Source organism: Oryzias latipes, chromosome 2, assembly GCF_053564925.1.
Source record: "Oryzias latipes strain Hd-rR chromosome 2, Olatipes_Hd-rR_3.1".
Taxonomy (NCBI): domain Eukaryota; kingdom Metazoa; phylum Chordata; class Actinopteri; order Beloniformes; family Adrianichthyidae; genus Oryzias; species Oryzias latipes.
In genome coordinates, this window is record NC_136238.1 from 36342519 (window position 1) to 36370056 (window position 27538).

Here is a 27538-nt window from a genome sequence, read left to right on the forward strand (position 1 = left end):
CGCGTTGCATGTAAACAGTTCATTGCGATCCTGTGTCTGCTCTGGTTTACGTCATGCATAGATGGTGCGGTGCTCCCGCTTTGGAGCACATAGAGGACCGACCGGCTGCTCCGCGCCACCGAACTGTGTCTCTGAGCAGAGCAGCCGGAGTGATAGCTCTGTGTTTGTGGACAGGCTGCTGTTATTCCCACATATTTACGTGAAGCCAAGATGCAGATTGCAGTATTTCCTGCATGGATTTTATGTTTTTTAAACAAGGCTAATGTCGTTAGCGCATGTTACCCCACTCATAACCCTGACTTCTTCCGACTCTGTTCCACCACAAAAAAAGTACTGACCACACGGATTAAAATAAAATGATCTAACAGGTGCTTCATAATAACCATAACAATAATAAAGGATGTTTAGAAGATCATCTTGTATGTTACCGAGCTGCCAGCTATCTACTGTGTGGCTGTTTGTTTACACCGGGACTCATTTTCGCCTCCGGTATTTTCAACACTACTGCACATGCCCAAATGATTTATTGACCTAAAGTGTGACCATTTGTTTTAATCAGAAAAAGTTTTTCTGGGCCCATGAACACGGTTGAATCTAAATCCGACCATTGATCCGATCAAGATACTTTGCATATGTAGCTGCGGCTATTGACAAAAAAGATTATATCAGAACATTACATTGTTAGCTACAGTATCTTTTACAGCTATTAAAAATTTTGGAACAATCGTGATCCATATTTGAAAAAATAAAGTTAATTAATAGACATACAGTAATCTTTGTTGTAGTAGGACAACAGGGTTATGATTAGTCAGTACAGAAAGTTTGGTGAAAATAGCTTCAGTATCTTCAGAGCTATTGAGCATCTTTGTTATAAGTCATTTCTCTATTAAAATTTGATAAAGTATATACAATGAAATAAATATTGACCTTTTTCACAAAATATTGATTGTAGCATGAATATGCTGACGAGTCTTCATTACCATATAAATGTAGAAATTCATTTGTTTTAGAGAGATGATTGAATTTTACAGAATGGTCTTTCCTCAGATATTGCACTTTGTTGACAACGGTCTCTTGGCAGCCGTCTCGCTGCCGTGTCTCCGTTTACACCTCAATGTCTCATTAAAAGTCAGGGGACATGTGAAATGTGTTTGTAGTTCACTCAGTTGTAGTGTGCTGTGATTCACAGCAGCAGATTCAAGCAGTTGAAATCACTTTTTTGAGGTTGTAACTCTAATGAACACATGCAGATGGTTATTTGTCAGTTGTGATTTTATTTGTCAAACTTTACAGCAAAAGATTTTTACATTCTGTTTTACGTTTTTAAGTTCTCACATCAAATCTTGAAGCTCGTCCATTTTGATACATTTTTACCGTCTGTGCTGCCAGCATCACCTCCAGGCTAACACGCACACATAAACACACCCACCAACACATCACAGGCAAGTTTCTGACCCCGATTGATGGGGCCCCAGACCTTGGTCCTGGAGGTTATTTCTATTTAAAATTATATTGGTACTTAACAATACATAAAGTAACCATAACATATAAAAGGGCCTCTTCTTGTGTTTTCTGCAGCCTTCCCCCAGTGTTTGATGACTAAAGAGGAAGATCTCTGCATCCAGCAGAGGAACTTCAGAGTGGAACAGGAGGAACCAGAACCTCCGCAGATGAAAGAGGAACCATGGGAGCTCTGCATCAGTCAGGATGAAGATCAGATTGATCTAAAGCAGGAGACTGATACCTTGATGGAGATTCCTACTTATGAGGAAGATGAGAACAGTGAAGCAGATCCAAACAATCAGCAGAGCTTTAATGTAACTGATAGTCAGGATGAAGAAGGAAACCAACAAAAAGAATCAACATCAACTACAGATGAAGAGACAGAATCAACATCAACTACAGATGAAGAATCAACATCAACTACAGATGAAGAGACAGAATCAACATCAACTACAGATGAAGAGACAGACCCACAGAGCAGAGATCAGAGGAAGAGGAGGGACAGAAGACATGTCCAAAGTGGGGACAGCTCTCACATGTCAGCACGTCAGTGTGACTCTGATGTTAGAAAAAATCCCAAGAAAACAAATCTGGGTAAGAAATACAAACAATCTCCAAAAGAAGAGAGACTTTCCTCTATCAAGTCTGGTAAAAACTCAAGAATAATTACTAACCCGTCTGACTACATGGAAACTGGGTCTGATGAAAGATGTTATATCTGTAAAGAATGTGGTAAAAGCTTTTGTAACAAATCTCTGTTCAGAATTCACACAAGAATCCATGCAGAAGATGAGAGATTTTCTTGTGAAGAATGTGAGAAAAGTTTTAGTCACAGATCTAGTCTCAAAAGACACATGAGAACTCACACTGGAGAAAAGCCTTTTTCTTGTAAAGAATGTAAAAAAGGTTTCCGTGATGTTTTTAATCTCAAGATGCACATGAGAACTCACACAGGAGAAAAGCCTTTCTCTTGTAAAGAATGTAAAAAAAAATTTAGTCGTTTATCTAATCTTAAATCACACATGAGAATTCACAAAGGAGAAAGGCCTTTTTCTTGTAAAGAATGTAAAAAAAGTTTCCGTGATGTATCTTATCTCAAAAACCACATGAAAATTCACACTGGAGAAAAGCCTTTTTCTTGTAAAGAATGTAAAAAAAAATTTAGTCGTATATATCATCTCAAATCACACATGAGAACTCACACAGGAGAAAAGCCTTTTTCTTGTAAAAAATGTAAAAAAGGTTTCCGTGATGTTTCTAATCTCAAAATGCACATGAGAACTCATACAGGAGAGAAGCCTTTTTCTTGTGAAGAATGTAAAAAAAGCTTTAGTCAAATGTCTAATCTCAAAAAACACATGAGAATTCACACCGGAGAAAAGCCTTTTTCTTGTTAAGAATGTAAAAAAAGTTTTACTCTTTTATATAATCTCAAAACACACATGAGAACTCACACAGGAGAAAAGCCTTTTTCTTGTAAAGAATGTAAAAAACGTTTTAATGATTTATCTAATCTCAAAACACACATGAGAACTCACAAGACTTTCTCTTTACAAACAATATAATAAAGGAGTTAGTGTAAACTCTAAAGTCTAAACTTCTGATAAGAGGTCGACACCTCATACTCTGCACCACAGTCAAAGACTTTATTTTACAGGGGGGAAAAATCTGATGGCCTCCATACCATATTGATGAAGTAACTTCATTAGAGGGAGGCACAAGTGATTATTTAATGTGTAGAAATGAAGTTTTCTAATAATTTATTGTTATAATATGATAATCTTTCTAGGATTTTTTTTAGATTTTCATCTTCTCAACATAAAAAGCAAAAAAAGTAATGGATGAATAAATATCAATTTTTGTGCAATGATATTAGAGTTTTACCACTGACAAAATATGTACAACTTTTTCACAAAATGAATTGTTTTAGATGTACCTGCAAATAGAAATGAGTTGATTTTTTTTAGTCATTAGAGCTAATTTTTGAATGTCTTCATTATGGTTTAAATGTTTTTATACATCTTTAATTCTAACACTTTTAATGTGATCAGTGAACATTTAATATAAATTTAAACACAAAGTAGTGACTGCAGTATATACTTTGTTAGGTAAAGTAATAGGGGTGTAACGGTACATGTAGTTGTACCAAACCGTTTCGGTATGGCACTTTCGGTACTGTTTCGTTTTTTTAAAATTATATTTATTCTTTTGTTTTTGTCCCCCGCAATGTAATAACTTTGCGCCAAGATGGAACTAATGTTAACCGCTAGTTTTTGCCGAGACGCCATTAGGTGACGGACAGTTGGCATGTCAACTATAGCACTGTGGCTAATGCAGACGCGAGACCAGAACTTGAGGTCCCACCCATCTCCTTACGCTCTCCTGTGTGGGAACACTTGATTTGTGTTGAGCATCCATGAAGGGAAAGACAGTTGGATAAGTCGAACATCGTGTGCCGACATTGTTTCGCGAAGATCGCGCATGCCGCTGTAAAACATCTAATCTGCTAACGCACTTAAAACGGCATCACCGGATTGTCTGTAATTAGTAATGACTGAACTGTTTGGCAAAGTCTTTCAGATGCCGGTGGAAAATGAGTCTGCTGTTTTGGAGGAGATGAAGGTAAAGGTTACCAAATACAGAGCAACAGGATGCATCCCTCTTGATGCTAACCCTCTTGAATTGGGAAGAACCAATGAGACCAGCTATAAGCATATTGCAAAATTGGCAGAGAGGTATCTCTCCATTTCTGCAACCTCTGTCCTGAGTGAGAGAGTTTTTTTCTAATGCTGGGGACATCGTTACCGCTAAAAGATCTCCCCTTGTTCCTGGATATATTTACAAACTAATCTGAAAACTGAATACTAAACTGAAACTTAACTCAGCAAAATCAAAAATAGAAAAAAAGTGAGATAACACACAATGCATGCGAAAAAGTGGTCAGCAAAATCAAAGATAGGACAAAAGCGAGATTTGAGAGATAACGCCTGCGAAAACATGCATTTTGCAAACGCAAAAAAAAAGCGTTTTTGAAAGCAAAAAAAAGTAAAGCAGAATAAAAAATTATTAAAAGGCAAATATTTAATATTTTCACTTGCAACTTGTAAAGTTTTGTGTGCAATGTGGTGGCAGAAATATCAATCCATATTTCTCAAGGTTTTTTCCATCTGCGACGACACGGTGAGATGAGAGGACATCAGTGTGCTTCTGGAACACATACAGAAATAGGAACTTGGCACGAATCGACACTAAAGGAGGATTCTAAAGATTTTCAAACAGTTGTGTTTAAAGAGATATCCTGGTGAGTTGAAGATTGTTTTTCAGTTTTTTTAATAAGCTAACCACAAGTTGGACGAGTTAGCAAGCTAACGAGCTAGCATGCTAGCGCATGATGAAGCCAAGAGGAGAGAGGTTGCTTATATGTTTCTGTAATTACTTCAACTTGTTTCTGCATTTACTTTAAAGAAAAATTCAATTTGAAATGTATGATTATTGAGAACGTGCTAGATATTTTTTTTTATGTTGATGCAAGTATAAAAGCTGGAGCTGGCTAACTGCCCGACACGTGTCGTGTGTGTGGCTGTTTTTTCTTCCCCGACTGCTTCAAGGAGTGGACTGATGCATGTAGCGTTATTTGGAACACTGGAGTTAAATGTTAAAAAAATACTAGTGCGTCTTTGTAATAATTTACTCACTTCAATGTAATAACTTAGATAAACAGTGCAGTAATGAAAAAATATATCAAATGGCCTTCTCACTGCAAATAACAAGAACAGTGGAAATAAAAATGCACAATGTTGTATTTTTTATTTTTGAGGTGAAATATGATCTTTCAGCCTATTGATATATGATCATTGTGTGTTACAGTGCTGATAGTCCTGTTCATTTTCTCTCCTTTTTTATTTGCAACGTCTAAGATGGCTGACTCACAATCTTTATAAATATTGCAGTGTAGTAAAAATGCACTTGGGAGCAATGCTGTGTTGCTCTGAAATGGAGAATAATGTTGGATTTTAAGTTTTCTAACCAAAATAAAGTCTAAAGCTTACTGACATAAGTTCTGAAAAACACATGTGCTTTGACACAGGGGCTTTATCTCCAGTGTTTACATTCTTTTTGTTCCAGTAACTATTCAAGACTTGACACAATCCCAGTGGATTCTTATGTGGAGAAAGCAGCCTCACACTGAGATGCAGCGCTGCACAGTAGGGACGTGATTACATAATCACCTTGAATCAGCTGATTCTGCAGCACAGAAAAGAGGCTTTGTTATGGTATATCAGGATGACCCAAATGCAGGACCAGACTCCAACGTTGAGGGAAGATCCAGAACTCTTTTCATAAAAAAACACCACATTTGGTGGTTAAAACTCCACTAAAATAACCAGGGGGGTATTCCAGAAAGCATGTTTAAACTAGCCTGACTTTAACCCTGAACTCTGACTGAAATCCACCTGAACTTGTTTACTCTGGGAATGTCGGTTCCAAAAGACCAGATATGAGTTAGAGTAATTACGCTCCACTTGGTAACCCTGGGTTAATGCACGTGCTCAGCAGGTACATAAAGACATTCTCAATGGATCACTGATTTCCAGAGTCACCATGGAAACGCGTGGAGAAAAAAAGAGAGAGAGCGCTACTCTTCAGTGAGACGGAGTCTGAGATTTTAATGACGGCGTATGAAGATTATAAACCCATCAAAAATTCTGATGGATTCTGATTCTGATAGACTTCATAAAGATGACTCCTCCCACTTTGGTTTCTGTCAAATGTAGAAAAACTCAAAGAACCAAAATAAATCCAGTTTGGATCAATTCTGTCTTTCAGATCTTTGGAAAAACTGAAGGAATCTCTGCATCCCAGATTTCTTCTTGGGTTTTGGTTTCTGCAGGTTTTCAATCCCCTCTTTGATCTGATTGAATGTGTCCATCAAGGTCTTTGAAAGCATCATTTTCTCCTCCTCCTTCTTCTTCTTGAGGGTCTCTGTGAGTGAGGAGATCTCCCCCAAAAGGGAGGACTGTTCTTGCTGCCGTTCTCCTTCCAGGTTCTTGTGGTTCTCCATCAGAGCTGGTCTCCATGGGACTGTTGCCTCCCTCTGTGGTGTCAGTCAGTCAGGAGGAAGGGAGGGAGGGAGGAGTCTTTGTCCTTCTGGACATGTTCTTGGATTGGGAGCAGATCAGCTTGGAGTCCAGAGGACTCCTTCAGCTGTTGGGCTGAGAGTCTGGGAGCTTCAGCTGTCCTGCTTTTCTCTGCACTGACAGCAGCTTCCAGCTCGCTCTCTCTCTCTCTCTCTCTCTCTCTCTCTCTCTCTCTCTCTCTCTCTCTCTCTCTCTCTCTCTCTCTCTCTCTCTCTCTCTCTCTCTCTCTCTCTCTCTCTCTCTCTCTCTCTCTCTCTCTCTCTCTCTCTCTCTCTCTCTCTCTCTCTCTCTCTCTCTCTCTCTCTCTCTCTCTCTCTCTCTCTCTCTCTCTCTCTCTCTCTCTCTCTCTCTCTCTCCACATTTGCTGAGTGCTGCAGGAGTGTTGACTTGGTCTCAGCCACAGACTGCTGACATGTTAGCTGATGTTTCAGCTGAGTCAGCTGCTTCTTTCCAAGCTGATGTTTCCTGCAGAGATTCCTGCAGGAGTTCCTCCTGCTCCTTCTTTCCCAGAGTTCCTGCAACCAGACAGAGTCTTTGTGCTTTGGAGCTGCTTCTCTTGGATGAAGCGCTTGGTTAGCTCACTTTGATCTCTTTCATGTGGGACTTTGTCTTGAAGCGGATCAAACTGAAGGTGGGACTCCCAAAGCAAACGTTCTGGGATGTTTGCTTCAGCTCTGTGCTTCTGTTCTCTGGTTGCTTCTTTGCTTTGGTTGCAGAGACTTGGAGCTCTCTCTCTCTCCATGCAGATCAGCAGCTTCTTTGGAGGCAGAGGCAGCTGTGTGGGAAGTCTCTGCAGGTCCAGAATCTTCTGATGGATCAGCAGCTGCTGCAGGTTCCTCTGGGTGGAAACACATTTCTGCCAAACAGAACATCTGTTTGTCTTTGTTTGGATGGAAAACGGAGGAAAAAAACTTCTTTGGAGATAAATCTGCTTTGTTTCTTGTTGCTATGAGGCTGTTGAACAAATGTGGTCACTTTCACAGCTTCACTTCAAATGACTTCCAATAGACAGAAATTATACATTTTAATTTATTAAAATAAGTTTGTTAAACATTTTTGATGTTTTTTCTGTAATTCCAGGTCTGATTTCTTCATACATGATGGCTAAAAGAACAAAAACCAAACCAAATCAGTCAGGTCTGTAGTTTGAACTTGGATTAGAAATGAGAAGGGCGACACCTTCTGGCTGTATCCAGAACTGCATCTTCTGGTCAGAAAAGTGTTGAAAAACCTCAATTGTGTCTGTAAAATGTCTGCAGCTTTTTTGTCTGAAGACATGAATAAAGTCTGGATTTGATCCTTAATGAATCTTCATATTTCTTTGTCCTTCAGTCTGTCTTTCAGTCTCAAACACACTGGTTCATTTGATCCTAATGAGAACATGTGTGAGGCTCCAACATGGCTGCCTTCACTGCAGCTTCCTCTTCACAGCATGTGTTTGTGGATCAACACACGAACTACAACAGGTGCAGGTGAGGAAGTGTTGCTGTTGTTGCCTTTGCCTGCTTCCAGCCTACAGGCACAGTTTTCTGCTCCATATGAGGTGGAAAAGAAAATGAATGACACCAATTTTAGGATCCCAACTCATGACAAAGAGAAGAAGTGTGGAGTTTGTTACGTCAACATGCTCAAGCCTTCTTTTTCCAGAGGGGAGTCCAACTGTCCTTCTAGTGATGCTCCGGTAGTTTTATGGATCAGAAGGTTGAGGGTTCAAGTCCCTTCATGGTTGAAGTCAGAAGAAGAGTTTGGTTTGGATCCGTTCTTGTCTTTCTGTTCTCATTGAGTCTCTTCTAGTTCCAGGTCTGGTTCAAATAGTGGAATCATCCAAAAGGATGAAAACAGTCCTCCAAGCAGACGTCAGATTGAAAAGCTCATCAAAGAACACATCCAACTAGCCAATCAGCAAAGCACTGACAAGCTGGACTTGTGCTCTCCTTCAGTGAAGAACCTCCTCCTGCTGCTCCTCCATCTTTAGCTCTGACTTTGGAAGTCTTAGCTCCTCCTCCTCGCCATCACTGTGACTGTTGACGTCTTCCAACTCCTCCAGAAAGCTGTTTTCTGATGAAGCTCTAACATCTCCTCCCTGTTGCTGCTTTCAGTCCAAACTCACTCTGTTCATGTCAATTCACTCCAGAGAAAATCCTTTTTCTGGGAAGAATTTGCTCCAAGTTTTCCTCCAACTAAGAATCTGCAAACCCAGATGAGAACTCCCAGCAGGAAAAGAATTCATCTGCAGGAAACTAGAAAAAGGCCTTTTTGTGGGAGGAAACCATTCCAGATCTTTACAAACACCAGAAATCCCAACTTTTCCTCCACTTAGCCTGAGTTTGGGTTCCAGGAAGCGGTGTGTGTTCCAGCTCCGCCCCCAGCAGCATCTCATGAATATGCTAAACTAGCTCTCTGGAAACTTGAACTTGTTGAATGGGAAACTTCCTGAAATCTTCTTCATCTGTTGACTTGTTCTTTCTTCATCTGAATGAGCTCAGTCCTCTCCCAAATCCAACTCCATCTATCTTCAGTGCTTTGGACTGAGTTGGAGCAGAACTAGAGCTTTCTCCAGATGTCCTAGTACTTTTAGATCAGTGTCTTCCAATATTTGGAGCCCAGGTTCACTTTTTTCCCTGACAAAAATCCTAAAAGGCTAAATCCTAAAAACTCGAGTTAGAAAATAATTGTTTCCCCAAAATGTCCAGTTTGAATAGTCTCCAGTTTGTTGTGTTTGGTTGCTAGGTAACAGGGTCTTTAATGTCTATGATGTCATGGTGGCTTTCAGAGTTGAACTCCTGAATATGACGGTAAACATTTGGATTGAACAAAAATGGGATTGAAGCTCATGCTAAATCCTGATCTCAATGCTGAAAAAACCTCCTCCTAGATTCTGGTTGTTTGGAGAAGTCCTCCTCTTCCAAGAATTCCTGAAAAAAGCCCTCATTTCTCCTAACCATCTTCAAAGCCACTTTCTGCTTTAGTTTAGTCCAAACTTGCTTTATGCTGACAACATTTACAGCTTGAATCCATCTGAAGAATCCAAGGAAACAAACCAATCTAAGTCTGCATTCATGCCACTTCAGAACCAACAAAGCATGTTTCCAGGACGCTGACTTACCAATAGAACTTGGGATTTCCTTTGCAGAATCCTTCTCCGTGTGTTTTCCTTTGTTTTTCTCCCCAAAACCTAAAGCAGAGATTTTTGCTGAGCTGCAGAACAAACGTCTGACTGCTTTAACCGCCGTTGATGGTTTGTTGTGTTTCCCTCTATAGCTGCTATGGTCTTGGTATGGTTGCTAGGTAACGCTGTCTTTGATGATGATGACGTCAGAGTGGCCTCCAGAATGGACTTTTTTCTTGTTTACCAGGAGCTGTAACCTTTAGGGCACTAGGACCCAGAAAGAGGTCCAGGCAGGGAAGGTCAATGAGTTATATCACTAGAGGAGACATCCCGTGATTTTTCATTGGAGGAGAGCACCGCCATTTTGGTGAGGTCAAGTCACTGCTCTAGTGCATGCATGTGAACACGTTTTTTGCAAAATGCCAGTTCATTGTGCGGGTTTCAACTACCAAAATCGGAGAAATAAATCCACGAAGGAGGAAGGCATAACATTTTACAGGTAAATACAAAGTCAAAGTCGGCTTTATTGTCAAATGTACTGCATCCATAAAGACATACAGCACAGATGAAATTGCTTTCCTCTCACCCCACAGTGCAAGCATCATATAAAAAATAAATAAATAAACGACTTAAAAAATAGATAAAAAGATACTAGATACTATAAGTAGTATCTGCAAATACTATAAGTCTTTCCTTTTAATGGTTTTCATGTTATCATCAAAGTGATCGTGTCAGATGAAATCTTTCCTGTTTGAAGGAGTTTCCTTCATGTCACAATAGGATGACAGATCTCCCATCAGGCCTTGCAGCTCCTGACTTTGTGATGAGTTCCTGCAGAAACTCTTGGAAATCTCATGTTGATTCTCTGCCAGTTGACATCCATGGAGATTTTCACTGCTGTTGTTCAACTGTAGAGTTTGTCACAGACGCTCAAACTCATGAAGAGTTCAGCTGGAAGTTGAGAACGAGGCTTTGAAACCAGCAGCAGTTTGAGTCCATTCTGATGTTCCACTCAGGTTTCTGCTACAACAAGCCTTTATTTTGAAAGAGCCAGTGGGACAGAAACAATAGAAGGAGGAGATTACCAACCCCCCCCTGGAATGTTGCCCCCTGTGCAGTGGACTAGTGGGGGCAGGGACGGCTGAACCAATCACAGAAGACTGTTACAGCTTTCCCTCCAAAAGTCAACCAATCAGATGTTGTTGTTTGGATTCTTTGTCTTGAAGTTTCCCATGTGGAAGCTTCCAGAGTCTTTTCTGTTTGCTCTGCAGGCTGAGCAGAACTGACTCCTGCAGGATCACAGGAACTTTCAGGAAAATCTCCAAACAGGAGAAAAGTTTCTGTTTGGACCTTTTTTCTGTGATTGTGAGACTAGCAGATGATCGATCGGAGCTGCAGTGAAGAAGACGGCGGTGTTTGTGGGAGTTGGAGCTGAAGATCGGAGCAGGAACCATGTCTTCCCTTCAGTCTCTGAGAGAGTTGATCAGCGAGCGACTAGCTGCTGCTGCTGAAGAAATCTGCAGACTCTGTGAAGGAACCATCGTCCAGTACGAGCAGGAGCTCTGTCGTCAGCGCAGACTGCTGGATGTCATCTGGAAACCACAGCTGCAGCTACACCACATAGGTATGTCACCTTCATCAAAGACACAGAGAAGCCCTTTGAGCTTCACGCTTTTCTATTGGGGACCTGCTTGTCTTAACTGTCACTGTGTTCAGACCACCAACCCCCCCCCTGCTTTATTGAGGATGTTTGTCCGTTTTTATCATCACTTCAGATCAGGTATTACAGGATTTCAATCATTTCAGTTGTTGGTCCCGATCATGGGGGCCATTCCTACACGCCCCTCCAGGTGTCACTGTCATTACCCACGTGGGCATTGAAGTTCCCCAGGAGGACAATAGATAACCCCGTCTGGGCACTTTCCAGTACCCCTTCGACAAACACCTAGAAGAAGGCCAGGTACTCCAATCTGCTGTTCGGCCCGTAAGCCGAAAGCACAGTCAGAGACCTGTCCCCCGCCCGAAAGGTGGAGGGACATGACCCTCCTGTCCACCACCGGGGTGTCTTTAACGGCTGTGGTGTCTGGAGAGAGTTCCCAAGCGGCGAGAGGGACTGCTGCTGCTGGAGAGCCTACAGCGGCTATATACTCCTTGAGTTGTGTGTGAGCTGAGCTGAAATACACAACTGTTATTACAGAAAACCCCACAATTGATTGATTTTACATATCCCAAAGGCGGTTGATTTTATTTATGTATGTGCATCCAAAAATGAAAATCAATGGAAATTCACGTTGGCCACTTGCAATACATGCAGCCAAGATGCACATTGCCCCCCCAACCGCAGGCGGAGGGACATGACCCTCTCATCCACCGTGGGTAAACTCCAACACTTGGCAGCTGAGATGAGGGCTCACGAGTGAGCCCACACAAGCCCGACGCCTCTCACCATGAGCAACTCCCGAGTGGTAAGATGGTTGTCGGAAATTTGTTTGGTTTGTGTTTCTACAAAATTCTCCAGCCTTATGAGGAATACTTTTTCGTGTCTTTTTGAGAATTGGCAGAGTAAAGACACTGGTCTGTAATTTGTTAGTTGGTGTTTGTCCCTGATTTGTGTAGGGATAACTTTGACTATTTTCATTTTTTGTGGAAATGATCTTGTTTGAAAACATAAATTGCAAATGTAGGTCAGCGGGTCGACAATGGAATCAATGACCTTTTTATCACCATCATATTAATTCCATTACTGTCTGTAGATGTTTTTTTTTTTTAATTTGACGCTTTTTAGGACTTCTTTTGCTTCTTCAGGTCTCAAAAAGAAGGACTTAGGATTTCTATTTATGCAGTGTTTGTTAAATTGTTGCAAGTTTTCTTCAATAGTTTGTTGATTAGCATATAAGCTTCTGCTGTTGAAATGTATGATTGAGAGTTCGTGATTAGGATTTGTGTTTTTATTGTATTCTTGCTCTGTGTAAAAACTGCAGTGGTTCTTCACAAAGTCAAAGAAATTGATATCTGGGTCAATGTCTACGTCCATGGATGTGTATTTCTTTTATTTTTGTTAGAGAGGACTATACTGTTGTTGTTTTGAAGTCTCATTGCAAAAACTGACAGCTATTAAAAAGGAAAGTGACCATGTAAACCTAATGAGTTCAATGCAATGTGGTTCAGAAAGTCTGTGCACCAAAGTTTCATGCTGGTGCAACTATGATAAAAGGTTAGGTGCACCATTGCAAAAATTTAGTCTAGTATCCTGGCCTACAGGACACAACCACCACTGAGCGTCTGACTCCCCCCATAAAAGATGGGGTGGGGAACAGAAGACCAATGACCACCACCTTATTACTGAAAACGATGTGTGTGTGTAGTGTGTCAGTGTGTGTTTATTAAAAGGTATAGCGGGTAACTTTTTTGAAGACTTATGAGTTTCTTTGATGAGGTGTTTGACCTACTGAAGACTGAAAGACTGACATCACCTCTAGCTGTCTTAACTGTTATATATTTATAGTCCAGGGCTTCTGAAAAAAAGGGATTTAGATTTTTCTTGACAATAAACAAAGACCTTTAAAGGTATAACAGGTCTCCTATTTTGTCTTTTTGTCCCTGCAGTCCTCCCTCAGCATTATGTAAATGAAGAGGATCTTTGGAACCAGCAGAGGAATTTAAGAGTGGAACAGGGGGAACCGGAACCTCCACGGTTTAAAGATGAACATGGAGAACCAGAACCTCCACAGTTTAAAGAGGAACCAGAAGAACTTTTCATCAGTCATGATGATCAGCTTGATCTGAAGCAGGAGACTGATACCTTGATGGAGATTCCTACTTATGATGAAGATGAAAACAGTGAAGCAGATCTAAACAATCAGCAGAGCTTAAATGTAACTGATAGTCAGGATGAAGAAGGAAACCAACATGAAGAATCAACATCAACTACAGATGAAGAGACAGAATCAACATCAACTACAGATGAAGAGACAGACCCACAGAACACAGATCAGAGGAAGAGTTTTATTCATTTATCTCACCTCAAAACACACATGAGAACTCACACAGGAGAGAAGGTGAAAGACTTTACACGCTTTCAGGAGAGGCCGCTGAACCTGCACGCCACCAAGCAGCTGTCCACCATCACCAAGACTACCTCCATCTCCTCCTTGGAGCTACCTCCAGCACCACATCAGCTAACTGTGCCGCCCCCCCAAGACTACCCCGTTATTACATATGCACCTATACCAAGTACTGCTGGAATAGAAACGCTTAAAAAAAGAACAAAAACCCCTCTGCCATCTTCCACCCATTTCCCAAAACCACCAAGCAGAACTTTGAGCAAACCTGGCATCTGTAGCCAAACGCAACTTGCAGCTGCCTCCTCATCCACCCAGGGCGTCTTCTTCATTCCCATACGACCTGCCCCTGACAACACCAGCACCCCCTACAGCATCAGTACCGCCTCCAGGCTCAGCACACCCTCCTGGGCAAAAGCTACCATCTATAAAAGGAAGCTCCAAGAACAAAGCTCAGGAGGGGACAGTAAACTGTCAAGAGTACAAAAGCTCCCCGTTTGTAGCCTCTGTGGCCAAGCTCTCCAGGGACACAAAAAATACAAAAAGAAAACCTTTTGCACAGTGACCAAAATGTCTACGTCAAAGGGTCTTGAAAACAGACTTTTTGAAAGTTTCGAACATTTCAGCTCTGTTGTCGATAACATGCGTTGACAAATATGTTTGTGTTACAATAAAGAAGAATTTGTGTTTAGCATCCATTCATTTTCTTCCGACATCAGGTCACAGGGGCAGAAGTCTGAGCAAAGACCACTTCCTCAGGGGGAATCCCAAGACACTTCCAGACCGCCTCTGCAGTGTTTTCTGAGTCTACCCTCATCGCACGCAATCTTGATCTGTTCTTCTGATTTGTAAGCACTAAACAGTCGGATCATATCATTAAAAAGGTAGACTGAAAATGAAAAAAAGGACATAAGACACAACAAAAACTGAGACTTACCTGAATGTTTATTTGAAAGGATCTCAAATAACTTTTAAAGTGAAAACTAGAATTTCATTACATCTAAATCAGATAAATCCAGTCGCTATGTCGTCGATAAGCTTTTGAATGAGTGTGATGTATTATGTTTGCAAGAAACTTGGCTTGCCAAACAGGACTTGGACAATCTAAACTCATTACATGTGGATTTTCATGGTGCTGGTGAATCCACCACTGATCTGAGTACCAGTATCGTTCGAGGTAGAATTCCTGGGGGCGTGGCTATCCTCTGGAATGTTAAGTATGATGCTGCTGTTAATGTTGTGAGGCTTAATGTTGATTGGGCTGTTGGCTTGGAAATCGACATTGATGAAAAGAAATTTACAATTCTAAATGTTTACATGCCCTATGAGTCTAATCTATTGGAGGACGAATTCTTGCACAAATTAGCATTCATAAAAGCATATATTGAGGATAGCAGCTCCACTTGTGTGTTTGTTATGGGAGATTTTAATGCTGATCTCTCAGATGACTCATCAATATTTGGTAATCATTTAACTTCTTACTGTGAAGAAAATAATCTCACCTTATCAAGTAAAATACTTCTCCCAGATACAAGCTTTACTTATATCAGTGATGCCTGGCATTCCACCTCATGGCTGGACCACTGTATCTGTACTGTGGATGCTCATGCTTCTCTGAGTAACATAGAAATCCTGTATAACTTGGCTACCTCTGATCACATACCAATAATCTTCTCCTTAAATGTGGCAAATGTACCATCTCTTGTGGCGAAAGATAATAACGATCTTACAGATAAACTTGATTGGTCCAAAGTTACAAATGAGGACATCAATAAATACACAGCAACCACCGATGCTCAGCTGCAGGCTGTGAAATTGCCCAGGGATGCACTGGCATGCTGTGATCCAAACTGCAAAAATACTACTCATTGCGATGAATTGTGTAAACTCTATGAAAATATAGTAAAAGCTGTAAAAGATAGTAGTCTTTGCCTACGAAGCAGGAGTCATAAAAGCTGGACTGTCAAGCCAGGCTGGAATGACTTTGTAGCTGAACATCATGCTCTGGCATGAAGCTGGGAAGCCTCGTCAAGGTGCCTTGTTTGAGAGCAAGAAAATGACTACTGCTAGATTCAAATATTCACTTCGCATTATCAAAAGGCAAGAAAACATGATGAGAGCAGACTCTCTGGCCAGAGGTCTACAAAATAATGATTACCATAAATTCTGGAAGGAGGTTAATGCTATGAATAATCGTAAAACTTCATTGCCGTCCAACATTGAAGGTGTATGTGGTGCTGATAACATTGCTGATTTATGGCGTAAGCATTATTCTGACCTGCTTAATTCGGTAAAAAGTCATGCAGTTTCTATTGACAATGTGGATTTTACAGACACAATGGTTATTCGTGCAAGTGAGATTCAAGATGCAATTTCAAAGATAAAAGAAGGCAAAGCATGTGGTCTTGATGACATCACAGTCGAGCATCTAAAATATTCAAGTTTTAAATTACTGCCCCTGCTGGCCATGTGTTTCACTGGCTTTTTAACCCATGGAGTCTTGCCTGATTCAATTCTCTCAGTTGTATTAATTCCCGTCATCAAAGACAAGACCGCCAGTTTAAATAGTCTGTCGAACTACAGACCGATTGCCGTTTCCAGCAACATTTCAAAAATTTTAGAATATGTTTTATTGACTAGACTCGAAGTGCATCTTTTAACAAGTGAGAACCAATTTGGTTTTAAAAAAAGCCTCGGCACTGATAAGTGTATCTACGCGTTACAGGAAATAGTTGGGAAATACCTGCATCTGAATACATCTGTATTTCTGTGTTTTATTGATGCCACTAAGGCCTTTGACAGGGTCAACCACCTCAAGCTTTTTCAGAAGCTAATTAATCGAGGAGTGCCCAAATATCTTGTACGACTCCTGGCTTTCTGGTATGCTAATCAAACAATGGTAGTCAAATGGGGCAATGTCTTATCAGAGCCTTTTTATGTAAGCAATGGAGTTCAACAGGGGGGGATCCTCTCTCCATTTCTATTCAATGTGTATATTCATGACCTATCCACTGATCTGAATCTGTGCAAAACTGGATGTGTTGTTGGATGTCAAACCTTTAATCATCTTATGTATGCTGATGACCATGTCATTTTTAGCCCCTACAGTGCTGGGTTACAAACACTTTTAAAAGTTTGTTCTGACTATGGCAAAGACTTTGACATAAAATACAATCCTTCCAAAAGCAAAGTAATGATCGTAAGGATCAAAGACGACAGAAATGTAAACTTTCCTGTTTTTAAGCTTTGTGGAACGACTCTGGAACAAACATCATCTATCAAATATCTTGGACATTTCATTACTGACGATTGGAGGGATGATAGAGACATTCAGAGACAGTACTGTAAACTCTATGCTCAGGCAAATATGCTGATGAGAAAATTCAGTGCATGTTCTCTTCAAGTGAAGTGTTTGCTGTTCAGAGCTTACTGCACTCCTCTGTATACGGCCCAGTGGCGGTTCTACCCTGAATTACTCCCCGGGCGAGACCCTCCTCTGGCGCCTCCCCCCCCCCATAGAGTCACTTTGTCCATTTATTGTAACTGAAAATACAGTTAGGAAATATTTAATCAAACACAAATAATCGGAAATAAATATTATAAACTACAAATCACACTAATAATACACTAGAATAAATGTAACTGCAGCACTAAGAACAGAAAACACTAACTAATACCTAACCTTTGTGGCCTTCCTTGATGCAAGCTTGTCAATAACGTCATCATATGAAATCTGCTCCCCCCCCTGAATGATTGATACTAACAACAGCAGGTTAGTGAGTTGCTCCTGAGACATTGGTGATCTCAGGTATGACTTGATCAACTGGAGTTTTGAAAAGCTAACAGCAGCAGCAGCATCAGCAGCATGCTACCATCACAGCTTATTTAACATTATGAACTAATATACAACAATAAAACACAACAAAAACTTTGTGTTACAGCAGAGCAGACAGACACACGAATCATAACTAATGTTACAAGTTAAGGCAGAGCAAACATTTAAGAATAAATATCTTAAAAATGACGTTATTTGCAATATTTGGGCCTACTTCAGTTTTGGTCATGATAGACCAAACAAGAGATTTTTCCTCTGCAACGTTGTTGTTGTTGTAGGGCAGGTAGCATTCGAATTTAGAAAACGTGCATCTAGCCATGCGATAATACCCTTTTCTTTGTCTCTTTTCTCCTCTTCTTCTCTTTTCTTTCTAAATTGGGCACCAGCTTTGACCTTTTTTCTCCATATTTCAGATGTTTTTGCATTTAGCATAAATGTCCTGACATAGGTATCAAGTCTGTCGACTAAACCAACTGTCATCTAAGTGAAGAATTTTTTTTCGTTTTCCCACTTTTTATTTGGGCATTTCACACAAAAATAACCAAAAAAGCATGATTTTCTATACCTTTTTTATACCCGCAGCCCCCCCCCCCCCCCCCCCCCCCCCCCCCGTTCGTCAAACATTTCCAGCCAGGGGCGCCAATTCGCTACATGGCGGCGCAATTTTTATTTTTATTTTTTCATCAAGCACTGAGCCGCGGCCCGCGACCGTTGCCCCCCTGGAAGAAGATCCAGCCAGGTTTGCGCATGCGTTTTGCGCTCCGTGCTCACCTCTCAGCCTGCACCCTTCACCCCGCGCCCCCTCCCTTCTCCTTCTTCACCCCGCGCCCCCTCCCTTCTCCTTCTTCACCCCGCGCCCCCCCTCTTCTCCTTCTCACACACATTTGCGTCTACTTCTCAAAGACAGGAGGGAGCGCAGCTGCGGGGCGGGGGCGCCGCCAGGTTTCAGGCTGTTACAAACTCTGTGATATAAGTAAACCAATAGTGGTGCATAAAGTATTTTACAAGAGCTGAGCCGCTGGCGCCGCCCCTCCGTCATTTTTCCGCCCCAGGCGATCGCCCGTATGGCCCGTGCCTAAAACCGCTACTGATACGGCCCCTCTTTGGTGGAACTATGGACGTGGGACATTCCACAAATTCTTAGTGGCTTATAATGATGCTTTTAGGCTTCTGCTACAGGTGCCCAGGTGGTACAGAGCCAGTCAGCTGTTTGTGGATGCTCACATCCCCACCTGTGAAGCTCTACTGCGTAAACTAACATACAGCCTCATGGAACGCCTGGACAAATCTAAGAACTCAATTATCATGTCTGTGACTGATCCCAAAAGAAGCTCATGCCGCTGCACTTCTGCCCTAAGGAAACACTGGATACAGCGATTATACTCTTTTTAAGTTATATATTTTTTTACTTTTTATTATAAATACTGTATTTGTATCTTATGTTTTATTTTATTCTCTTTTCTTCCTATGGACCACCTGAGTCTGAAATAAAAGTTTGATTGATTGATTGAAAAGACAATGGGGAACAGTTTGGAAGTAGATCAGAAGATGATCGTAGTGGGATCTCAGCAACCCGCCATCCACAGATGAGGTATGGAGGAACATTTGTTTGATCTAATTAAGCCCATTTGGACTCTGGCGCTCCACGCGCTGGATGAATAGTGGCGTTTGGAGGAAGTGCGGCTGCGCAGTCCGTCACTGAACACCGTCACTGCCTGGACCTCTTTCTGGGTCCTAGTGCCCTAAAGGTTACAGCTCCTAGTTACACAAGAAAAAAGTCCATTCTAGAGGCCACTCTGACGTCATCATTATCAAAGACAGCGTTACCTAGCAACCATACCAAGACCATAGCAGCCATAGAGGGAAACACAACAAACCATCAACGGCGGTGAGTGTGCAGGTAGCCATGGCAACCACTGTCTACGTCAAAGGGAGGACCACGGCCATCCAGTCTCCAGGCTTTTGGATTGATTTGGATTTGATAAACATTTGTTTCCCACATTTTAATAGTAGAATTCAACACGGGACATATAGTGGATTGTAAGAATAGGAACAAAAACAGCAACAACAAAATAATCCTCCTCCCCTTAAAACATGCATTTGACTCTGAACAAGTCTAAAACAAATCCAAGCAAAGACCAGCGCTGGGGCTCCTCTGAAGGTCCAGACACAGAGAGGCCCAGAGTGACCCCCATTTCTCCTTTTTGCTCTCTCCAGTGGCTGACTCCGCCCCTTAGGACGTCCCCCTGTGTGGATCAGTGGTCAGTGGGTTGGAACCTGCTGCAAATGCAGGCTCTGGTTCTAACTGCTGGATCAGAAGTGGAATGTGAGCTGTAGTGGTGTGTCTGCAGCTGGATGTGGAACACATGAGGGAGGTAATCCAGGGATCCAGGTAATCAGCAGCAGATGAACTCAAATGACCTCATGAGTCATTCTATCAATCAGTCTGCATCAGTGAGACTCCTGGTCTGAACATATTGCTGTGACCCGGATTTGAACCGGGGTTCCTGCGGCCACAACGCAGAGTACTGACCTCTATACGACCCCAGCCCTGAACCTGGAGGAACACAGATCTGGTCTATGTTGGTCTCTATGAACCTGATGTTGGAACTTCAGGAACAGCAGAACTGCTACGTTTGTTCTCTTCATCCACAAACAGAAAAACAGATCTTCACAGCAGGAACCACTGTGGACTTCACTAACATGCTTTGGTCCAATCAGATCAGAGATGTTTTCTCTGTTTACTCAGCATTAGCCTAAAAGTAACGTGTGCAGAAACTGGATGTTTCCTTTATTGTCACCTTCTGACCACACAGAGAAAACCATAGAGATCAACCAACATGAAAGAGACAAACAAGACATGAAGCTTCAACAAGGACACTCTACCATAGCAGCTGGATTCCAGTGAGTCTGAAAGGACAACAAAGAAAGAAATGAATCCTGGATGTCAGATAATTGACTATGTTTCCTGTCAGGAAGTTCCTCTCTCCCCCTGACTGCTAAATGCCAAGTTCTCTGGTAAAGAACATTATCTAAAACCAACCATGAAGGGACTTGAACCCTCAATCTTCTGATCCGGACTCAGACGCCTTGTCCATTAGGCCACATGGTCTGGAAGAAGCCCCAGTTCCAGCTGACAGAAGTCTGGTTCTGATCCATCAGATCTCACTAGCAACAGAACCAAACCTTCACGTGTTGCAGCAACAGTTTCCATGTTTGGGAGGATCTTCTGAAGAACAGCTCAGTTCCAGATCACATCATGATGTTTGATGTTTTCTTCATTCCAGGAAATCATCTGTGTCTCCTTTGATCTGTGCTGAGTCAGCACTTTGACTTCTTTTCAACTTTAGATCCATCATTTACAATCAAGGATTTATTGATAAAGAATATAAAGAGTAAATGTATTTATCATCCAGCAGTGATTGTAAGTCTTTTATTTTGAAATTCCTCAAGGATGATCATCATGGTGGGATTTCTAGATCTGTATGAACTCATCCTGAATCCAAAAGACACTGGAGCATCAAAGAATCCAACCCATCTCTGCCAACATGAGGCTCTTACTTTGAAAAGTCTCAGACTTCCTGCAGGGAAACAGGCTTTCTGCTGCTGCACTGACAGATGTGCACGAGCTTGAAAGAGCTTCCTGACTGAGGAGCTGCAGACTTTCTCCTGCAGAGCAGCAGCTGACTTCAGCGTCGTCATGGGAACACAGTCTGCTGCTGCTTCTGGAAACGTCTTCAAGGCTGTGGTGGGACTTGTTGGTCTGGAGGACAGATTCTCTGAGCAAATGCTGCTTCAGCTTCAAGCTTCAGCTCTTTTCTTCTGGCAGAGCTTAGAAGAAATGGAAACCTCCTTTGTTCTGACTGTTTGCTCCAAATCCCAGATTCAGGAATTCCTCCAAGAAGTTCAGCTCAGAGATCATCAGCAGAGAAAAGCCTGAAGTTCTGATGGAAAATGACAACAGAACATGATCAATATTATTGATCCACATGGAATCCAGAAGAAACTCTGAGGTGAAGACATGAAGACACAAGCTTCAGAGACATGAGGAGAAGTCAGAGTGGATTCATTCTGGACTTTCTTCTCACATCTTCATTTCAGAACATCTTTGTCTTTGATCCTTCAAATCTTCTGAAATCTGATCATCCATGGATTGTTTTTGTGGGATCAGATCCAGAGTTGCTGAAAGTTCTGCTGCCCTCTGCTGGTCAAAGTGTCCAAACAGCAGAGAGGAGATTCTCTGGGATTCATTGGAGTCCAGATTCTCCTGGATGTGAACAGTCTCTGCTTCTGGAACAGAAGAGTCCTTCTCAGAGCAGCATTGAGGATCTGTTCTGTCCGGCTGAGAGCGCTCCCTGCTGGTAGGAGACAGAACCACATCAGCTGCTTTTCTTTGGCCGTTCAGAAACAGTCTGGAGACTCTAAAAAACCTCCACTTCCTGAAGCAAACGGATGCAGAGCATCATGTTTGATCCTCTTCCTTCAGAAACGGCTCCATTGTTCCATCGCTCAGCAGTTTGACTAAAGCAGCTGAGAGTCTTGATGCAAACAGACCTCAGCAGCTCATCCAGAACGCCATAACAGAAGCACATGCAGCAGCACGTGCACGCTCCCAGAGAACAGCAGCTGATCCAAGTCCTGACTTTGAGGTGAGACCTTTCTGTTCTGCTTGGACCACACTTCAACATGAACTTCATTTCCCATCATTCCATCTGTCAGGAGAGAACAGCTGCAATCAGCTTCCTTCAGGAATGACTGCAGGTAGAAGGATCTTTCATTCTTCAGCACCACCAGGACCCACATCCAGCCCATCAACAGCCAGAACATCAGTGACATCAGCGTCTGATCTTCATCACATCATCATCATCAAAGGACCACCTCTACGTTTTTACAATCTGATGGATTTCAGTCTTTCTGCAGCTTCTCATCAACTGGATTGTCAAATATTTTCATTTTCGTTAACACTCTCAGACCTGGAAAAAGCGGAAAGGGTTCAAATAAAAACAGCAAGAAGTAATATTTTATAGAAACTACATGTGATATTTAAATAGTTATTAAGAAGGGAAAAAAATCCTTAAGTGTTTATTTTGTGTGAAATAATAAAAAAATAATTCCAGTTTTTTTTTTTATTAAACAAGTCTTTGTAGACGACACAGAAACAAGACACAGAATGTCGGTGAAAAAGGGTTAGCATTCTAAAAATATTTTATTTGTTCATTTGTTCATTCATTTTTTCACTTTTCTTTCATTATGTTATATCTCAGTTATAAATCTCATTAACGTATTAATCTAAGTTAACTGAAATCTAGGAAACCTCTGTTTTGTTTTTTCACCGAAAGCATTTCTAAAATATTATTTGTCTTTGTTTTCGACTAGAGTTGAATGTTTATTTATACTCCTAATTATTCTCTTTAAAAACAGTTATTTAAGATTTTTTGCTGTTAAATTTCTTTTTTTTTTTCAAATTTGTTTCTTTGTTTCCTGAAGAAATTTCTTTATCGTTTACTGTAGTTCAGGCATACACTAAACAAATGTGAACAAGGTTAATTTAACCTCTCATGCCTGTTTTTGTAAAATGAACATTGGATTGAGAACGGAACAGTGTGATGACGTCACAACGGCTCTCATAAAGTTTCCCCAAAAATGATTTTTTTTTTCTATTATGATTTTATTTTCCTTATCATTTGCAGAATTAAAACTTTTTTTAACCATATTGCAGTTCAGCGAAGCAATTTATGCGTTTTTGTTTCAGCCAAACGTCTGCACGTGACCCGGAAGTACACAGCACGAGGCTTTTTTTATTTTTTTTATTTTTTTTTATTTTTTATTTTTTTTATTTTTTTTATTTATTTATTTTTTTTAAAATAAACTTTATTGCACATTATGTCAATTTACAAAGATGTACTTTTAGGTATGCAATAAAAACACAACTGCAAATATCAAATACACAACTGTAACAAACAGAAGAACAAGAATAGAGAGAAATAAGCCAGGGGGTTAAACTCTACGAGAAAATACTGAAACTATCACAGCACGAGGCGCTAGCAGCGTTAGCAGGCTAGCAGCGTTAGCTTGTGTTGAGAGGACGGTGGTGTTTGTGGGAGTTGGAGCTGAAGATCGGAGCAGGAACCATGTCTTCCCTTCAGTCTCTGAGAGAGTTGATCAGCGAGCGACTAGCTGCTGCTGCTGAAGAAATCTGCAGACTCTGTGAAGGAACCATCGTCCAGTACGAGCAGGAGCTCTGTCGTCAGCGCAGACTGCTGGATGTCATCTGGAAACCAGAGCTGCAGCTACACCACATAGGTATGTGACCTTCATCAAAGAAACAGAGAAGCCCTTTGAGCTTCATGCTTTTCTGTTTGGTGACCCGTCTGTTAGTTGACCGCGGTCAAGTGAGCCGACATCTGCGGAAGTGCGGTCACGCCAGCCGTCACTGACTTTTAGCATGCGCGTTTACATCATAGTTTACGGTACACACGCCCAGCGAGCTGGAAAGACGGCATAAACCGCAGACATCACCGATGTCACTGTTACCCATTATAGAAATGACATGTACTGTACTCTGAAATTAATGAGAGTTATTGCATGCCCTGTATCGTTATTTGATGTACAAATGTATTCATTTGGATTGCATGTCTGTTCATTCCATAATAAACTACCAGAAATAACGTGTTTTGTCTGAAATATAATCAATCAGACAGATTCTAAAAGTGAGATTTAACACAGACAAGAGTGTTTTGTGGGTTGTTGAGCATGACATGGAATGGAATCAAGCAGAAATGAAGAAACTCCAAGTAAAATCACATCTGGTCCTGTCAACTCTTTCTAAAGTTGCTTCATTTAAGGTGACGCAAAACTTTCACTGGATTATTGTTGGTAATGATGTTCAATAATATCACAGCAAGTTTGAAGAAAAATGACTGGAGAATATTAGAGATATTAAAGTTATAGAACAATTTTGGTCTCATTTACAGACACTGTGTAATATGTAAACCTTACAAAATGCTACTTCTTTCAAAAGGTGACGCAAAACCTTCACTGGATTATAGTTGGGAATAATGTTCACTAACATCACAGTAAATTTGAAGAAATTTGACTGGAAAAAATAAGAGATTTAGACATTATAGTACACCTAAGCATCCTGCTTGTATAGTTAAAATAAAACTTGTGAACCCTTCAAAAGGGCACTTTATCAAAAGGTGACGCAAAACTTTCACTGGATTATGGTTGGTAATAATGTTCATGATCATCGCAGCAAATTTGAAGGAATATGACTGGAGAAAATGAAAGATATTGCCATTATAGTCTAATACAGGCTGTCATATGTAGTTAAAGTGTAATATGTGAACCATACAAAAGGGCTTTTTATCAAAAGGTGATGCAAAAATTTCACTGGATTATTGTTGGGAATGATGTTCACTAACATCACAGCAAATTTGAAGAAAAATGACTGGAGAATATTAGAGATATTAAAGTTATAAAACAATTTGGGTCTCCTCATTCACAGACAGTGTGTAATCTGTAAACCTTACAAAATGCCACTTCTGTCAAAGGTGACGCAAAACTTTCACTGGAATATGGGTGGTAATGATGTTCACGATCAGATCAGCAAGTTTGATGAAAATTGACTGCAGAACAACAGTAAAGATATTGACATATTAGACTAATTCAGGCTTACTCATACATAGTCATAGTATAACATTTGAACCATCCAAAATACCGCTTTTTTCATAGGTGACGCAAAAGTTTCACTGGATTATGGTTGATAATGATGTTCATGATCATCACAGCAAGTTTGAAGAAAAATGACTGGAGAATATTAGAGAAATTAAAGTTATAGTTCTCCTAAGCATCCTGCCTTTATAGTTAAAGTAAAACATTTGAACCATCCAAAATACTCCTTTATCAAAAGGTGACGCAAAACTTTCACTGGAATATGGCAGTAATGATGTTCACTAACATCACAGCAGGTTTGAAGAAAAATTATTGCAAAAAAATGTATTTACCTAATATGGAGGATTATAAACATGTTATACTCAGACTATGAATGAGGAGGCCAGAATTGGTATACGATGTCAATATCTGTATTTTTCTACAGTCAAATTTCTTCAAATTTGCTGTGATGGTCATGAACATCAATACCAACAACATTCCAGTGAAAATTTTGCGTCACCTTTTGATGAAGGAGTATTTTGGATGGTTCAAATGTTTTACTTTAACTATAAAGGCAGGATGCTTAGGAGAACTATAACTTTAATTTCTCTAATATTCTGCAGTCATTCTTCTTCAAACTTGCTGTGATGATCATAAACAACATTATCAACCATAATCCAGTGAAATTTTTGCGTCACCTTTGAAAAAAGTGGTATTTTGGATGGTTCAAATGTTATACTATGACTATGTATGAGGAAGCCTGAATTGGTCTAATATGTTAATATCTATGACTGTTCTACAGTCAATTTTCATCAAACTTGCTGATCTGATCGTGAACATCATTACCACCCATATTCCAGTGAAAGTTTTGCGTCACCTTTGACAGAAGTGGCATTTTGTAAGGTTTACATATTACACACTGTCTGTGAATGAGGAGTCCCAAATTGTTCTATAACTTTAATATCTCTAATTTCCTCCAGTCATATTCCTTCAAATTTGCTGCGATGATCATGAACATTATTACCAACCATAATCCAGTGAAAGTTTTGGAGCCGGTTTAGCTCGTGCTGGTTTGCGGTGCCTTCCATCCGTGAAACCCAGGTTCAACTCCGGGCTGCTCCCTGTTCCCTTCTCTACTTCTATGCCGGTCCCAAGCCCGGTTGCTTTGAGAGGGTTGCGTCAGGAAGGGCATCCGGCGTAAAACATTGCCAAGTTTCTCATGCGACTCGTTCGCTGTGGCAACCCCAGATGGGAAAAGCCGAAAGAGAAACAACAACAAACAACATAATCCAGTGAAAGTTTTGCGTCACCTTTTGATAAAGTGCCCTTTTGAAGGGTTCACAAGTTTTATTTTAACTATACAAGCAGGATGCTTAGGTGTACTATAATGTCTAAATCTCTTATTTTTTCCAGTCAAATTTCCTCAAACTTGCTGTGATGTTAGTGAACATTATTCCCAACTATAATCCAGTGAAGGTTTTGCGTCACCTTTTGAAAGAAGTAGCATTTTGTAAGGTTTACATATTACACAGTGTCTCTAAATGAGGAGACCCAAATTGTTCTATAACTTTAATATCTCTAATATTCTCCAGTCATTTTTCTTCAAACTTGCTGTGATATTATTGAACATCATTACCAACAATAATCCAGTGAAAGTTTTGCGTCACCTTAAATGAAGCAACTTTAGAAAGAGTTGACAGGACCAGATGTGATTTTACTTGGAGTTTCTTCATTTCTGCTTGATTCCATTCCATGTCATGCTCAACAACCCACAAAACACTCTTGTCAGTGTTGAATCTCACTTTTAGAATCTGTCTGATTATTATATTTCAGACAAAACACGTTATTTCTGGTAGTTTATTATGGAATGAACAGACATGCAATCCAAATGAATACATTTGTACATCAAATAACGATACAGGGCATGCAATAACTCTCATTTATTTCAGAGTACAGTACATGTCATTTCTATAATGGGTAACAGTGACATCGGTGATGTCTGCGGTTTATGCCGTCTTTCCAGCTCGCTGGGCGTGTGTACCGTAAACTATGATGTAAACGCGCATGCTAAAAGTCAGTGACGGCTGGCGTGACCGCACTTCCGCAGATGTCGGCTCACTTGACCGCGGTGTTAGTTGGTGGTGGTTCTTCACCAGGGGTGTCAAACTCATTTTCACTGAGGGCCACATCATCATAGTGTCTGTCCTCAAAACAGGCCAGATATAACTTATACATCTAA

The 27538-nt window shown here is 40.7% G+C and overlaps 3 protein-coding genes and 1 non-coding gene across 5 annotated transcripts in view; 2 read left to right on the forward strand and 2 right to left on the reverse strand.

Annotated features, from left to right (window-relative positions):
• Positions 1-14502, forward strand: part of LOC144987823 (uncharacterized) — a 28424-nt gene extending 13922 nt beyond the window's left edge. The window contains exons 3-4 of the mRNA XM_078937290.1: positions 1579-11374; positions 13357-14502. Coding sequence (XP_078793416.1) covers positions 11203-11374; positions 13357-14462 — 1278 coding nt within the window. The 5' untranslated portion in view covers positions 1579-11202 and the 3' untranslated portion in view covers positions 14463-14502. The remainder of the gene's footprint in view (positions 1-1578; positions 11375-13356) is intronic.
• LOC144986863 (uncharacterized) overlaps positions 1-27538 on the reverse strand; it is a 307472-nt gene that overhangs the window by 117582 nt on the left and 162352 nt on the right. The gene's annotated exons all lie outside the window — the stretch shown is intronic.
• On the reverse strand, positions 20686-20758 carry trnar-ccg (transfer RNA arginine (anticodon CCG)). The gene has a single exon. It is a non-coding gene; the product is annotated as a tRNA-Arg (tRNA).
• LOC144981344 (uncharacterized) overlaps positions 23674-27538 on the forward strand; it is a 259542-nt gene continuing 255677 nt past the window's right edge. The window contains exon 1 of one of the 2 annotated variants that reach the window (XM_078936087.1): positions 23674-23949. In XM_078936087.1, coding sequence (XP_078792213.1) covers positions 23778-23949 — 172 coding nt within the window. In that variant the 5' untranslated portion in view covers positions 23674-23777. The remainder of the gene's footprint in view (positions 23950-27538) is intronic. The other variant, XM_078936076.1, reaches the window with a different exon arrangement.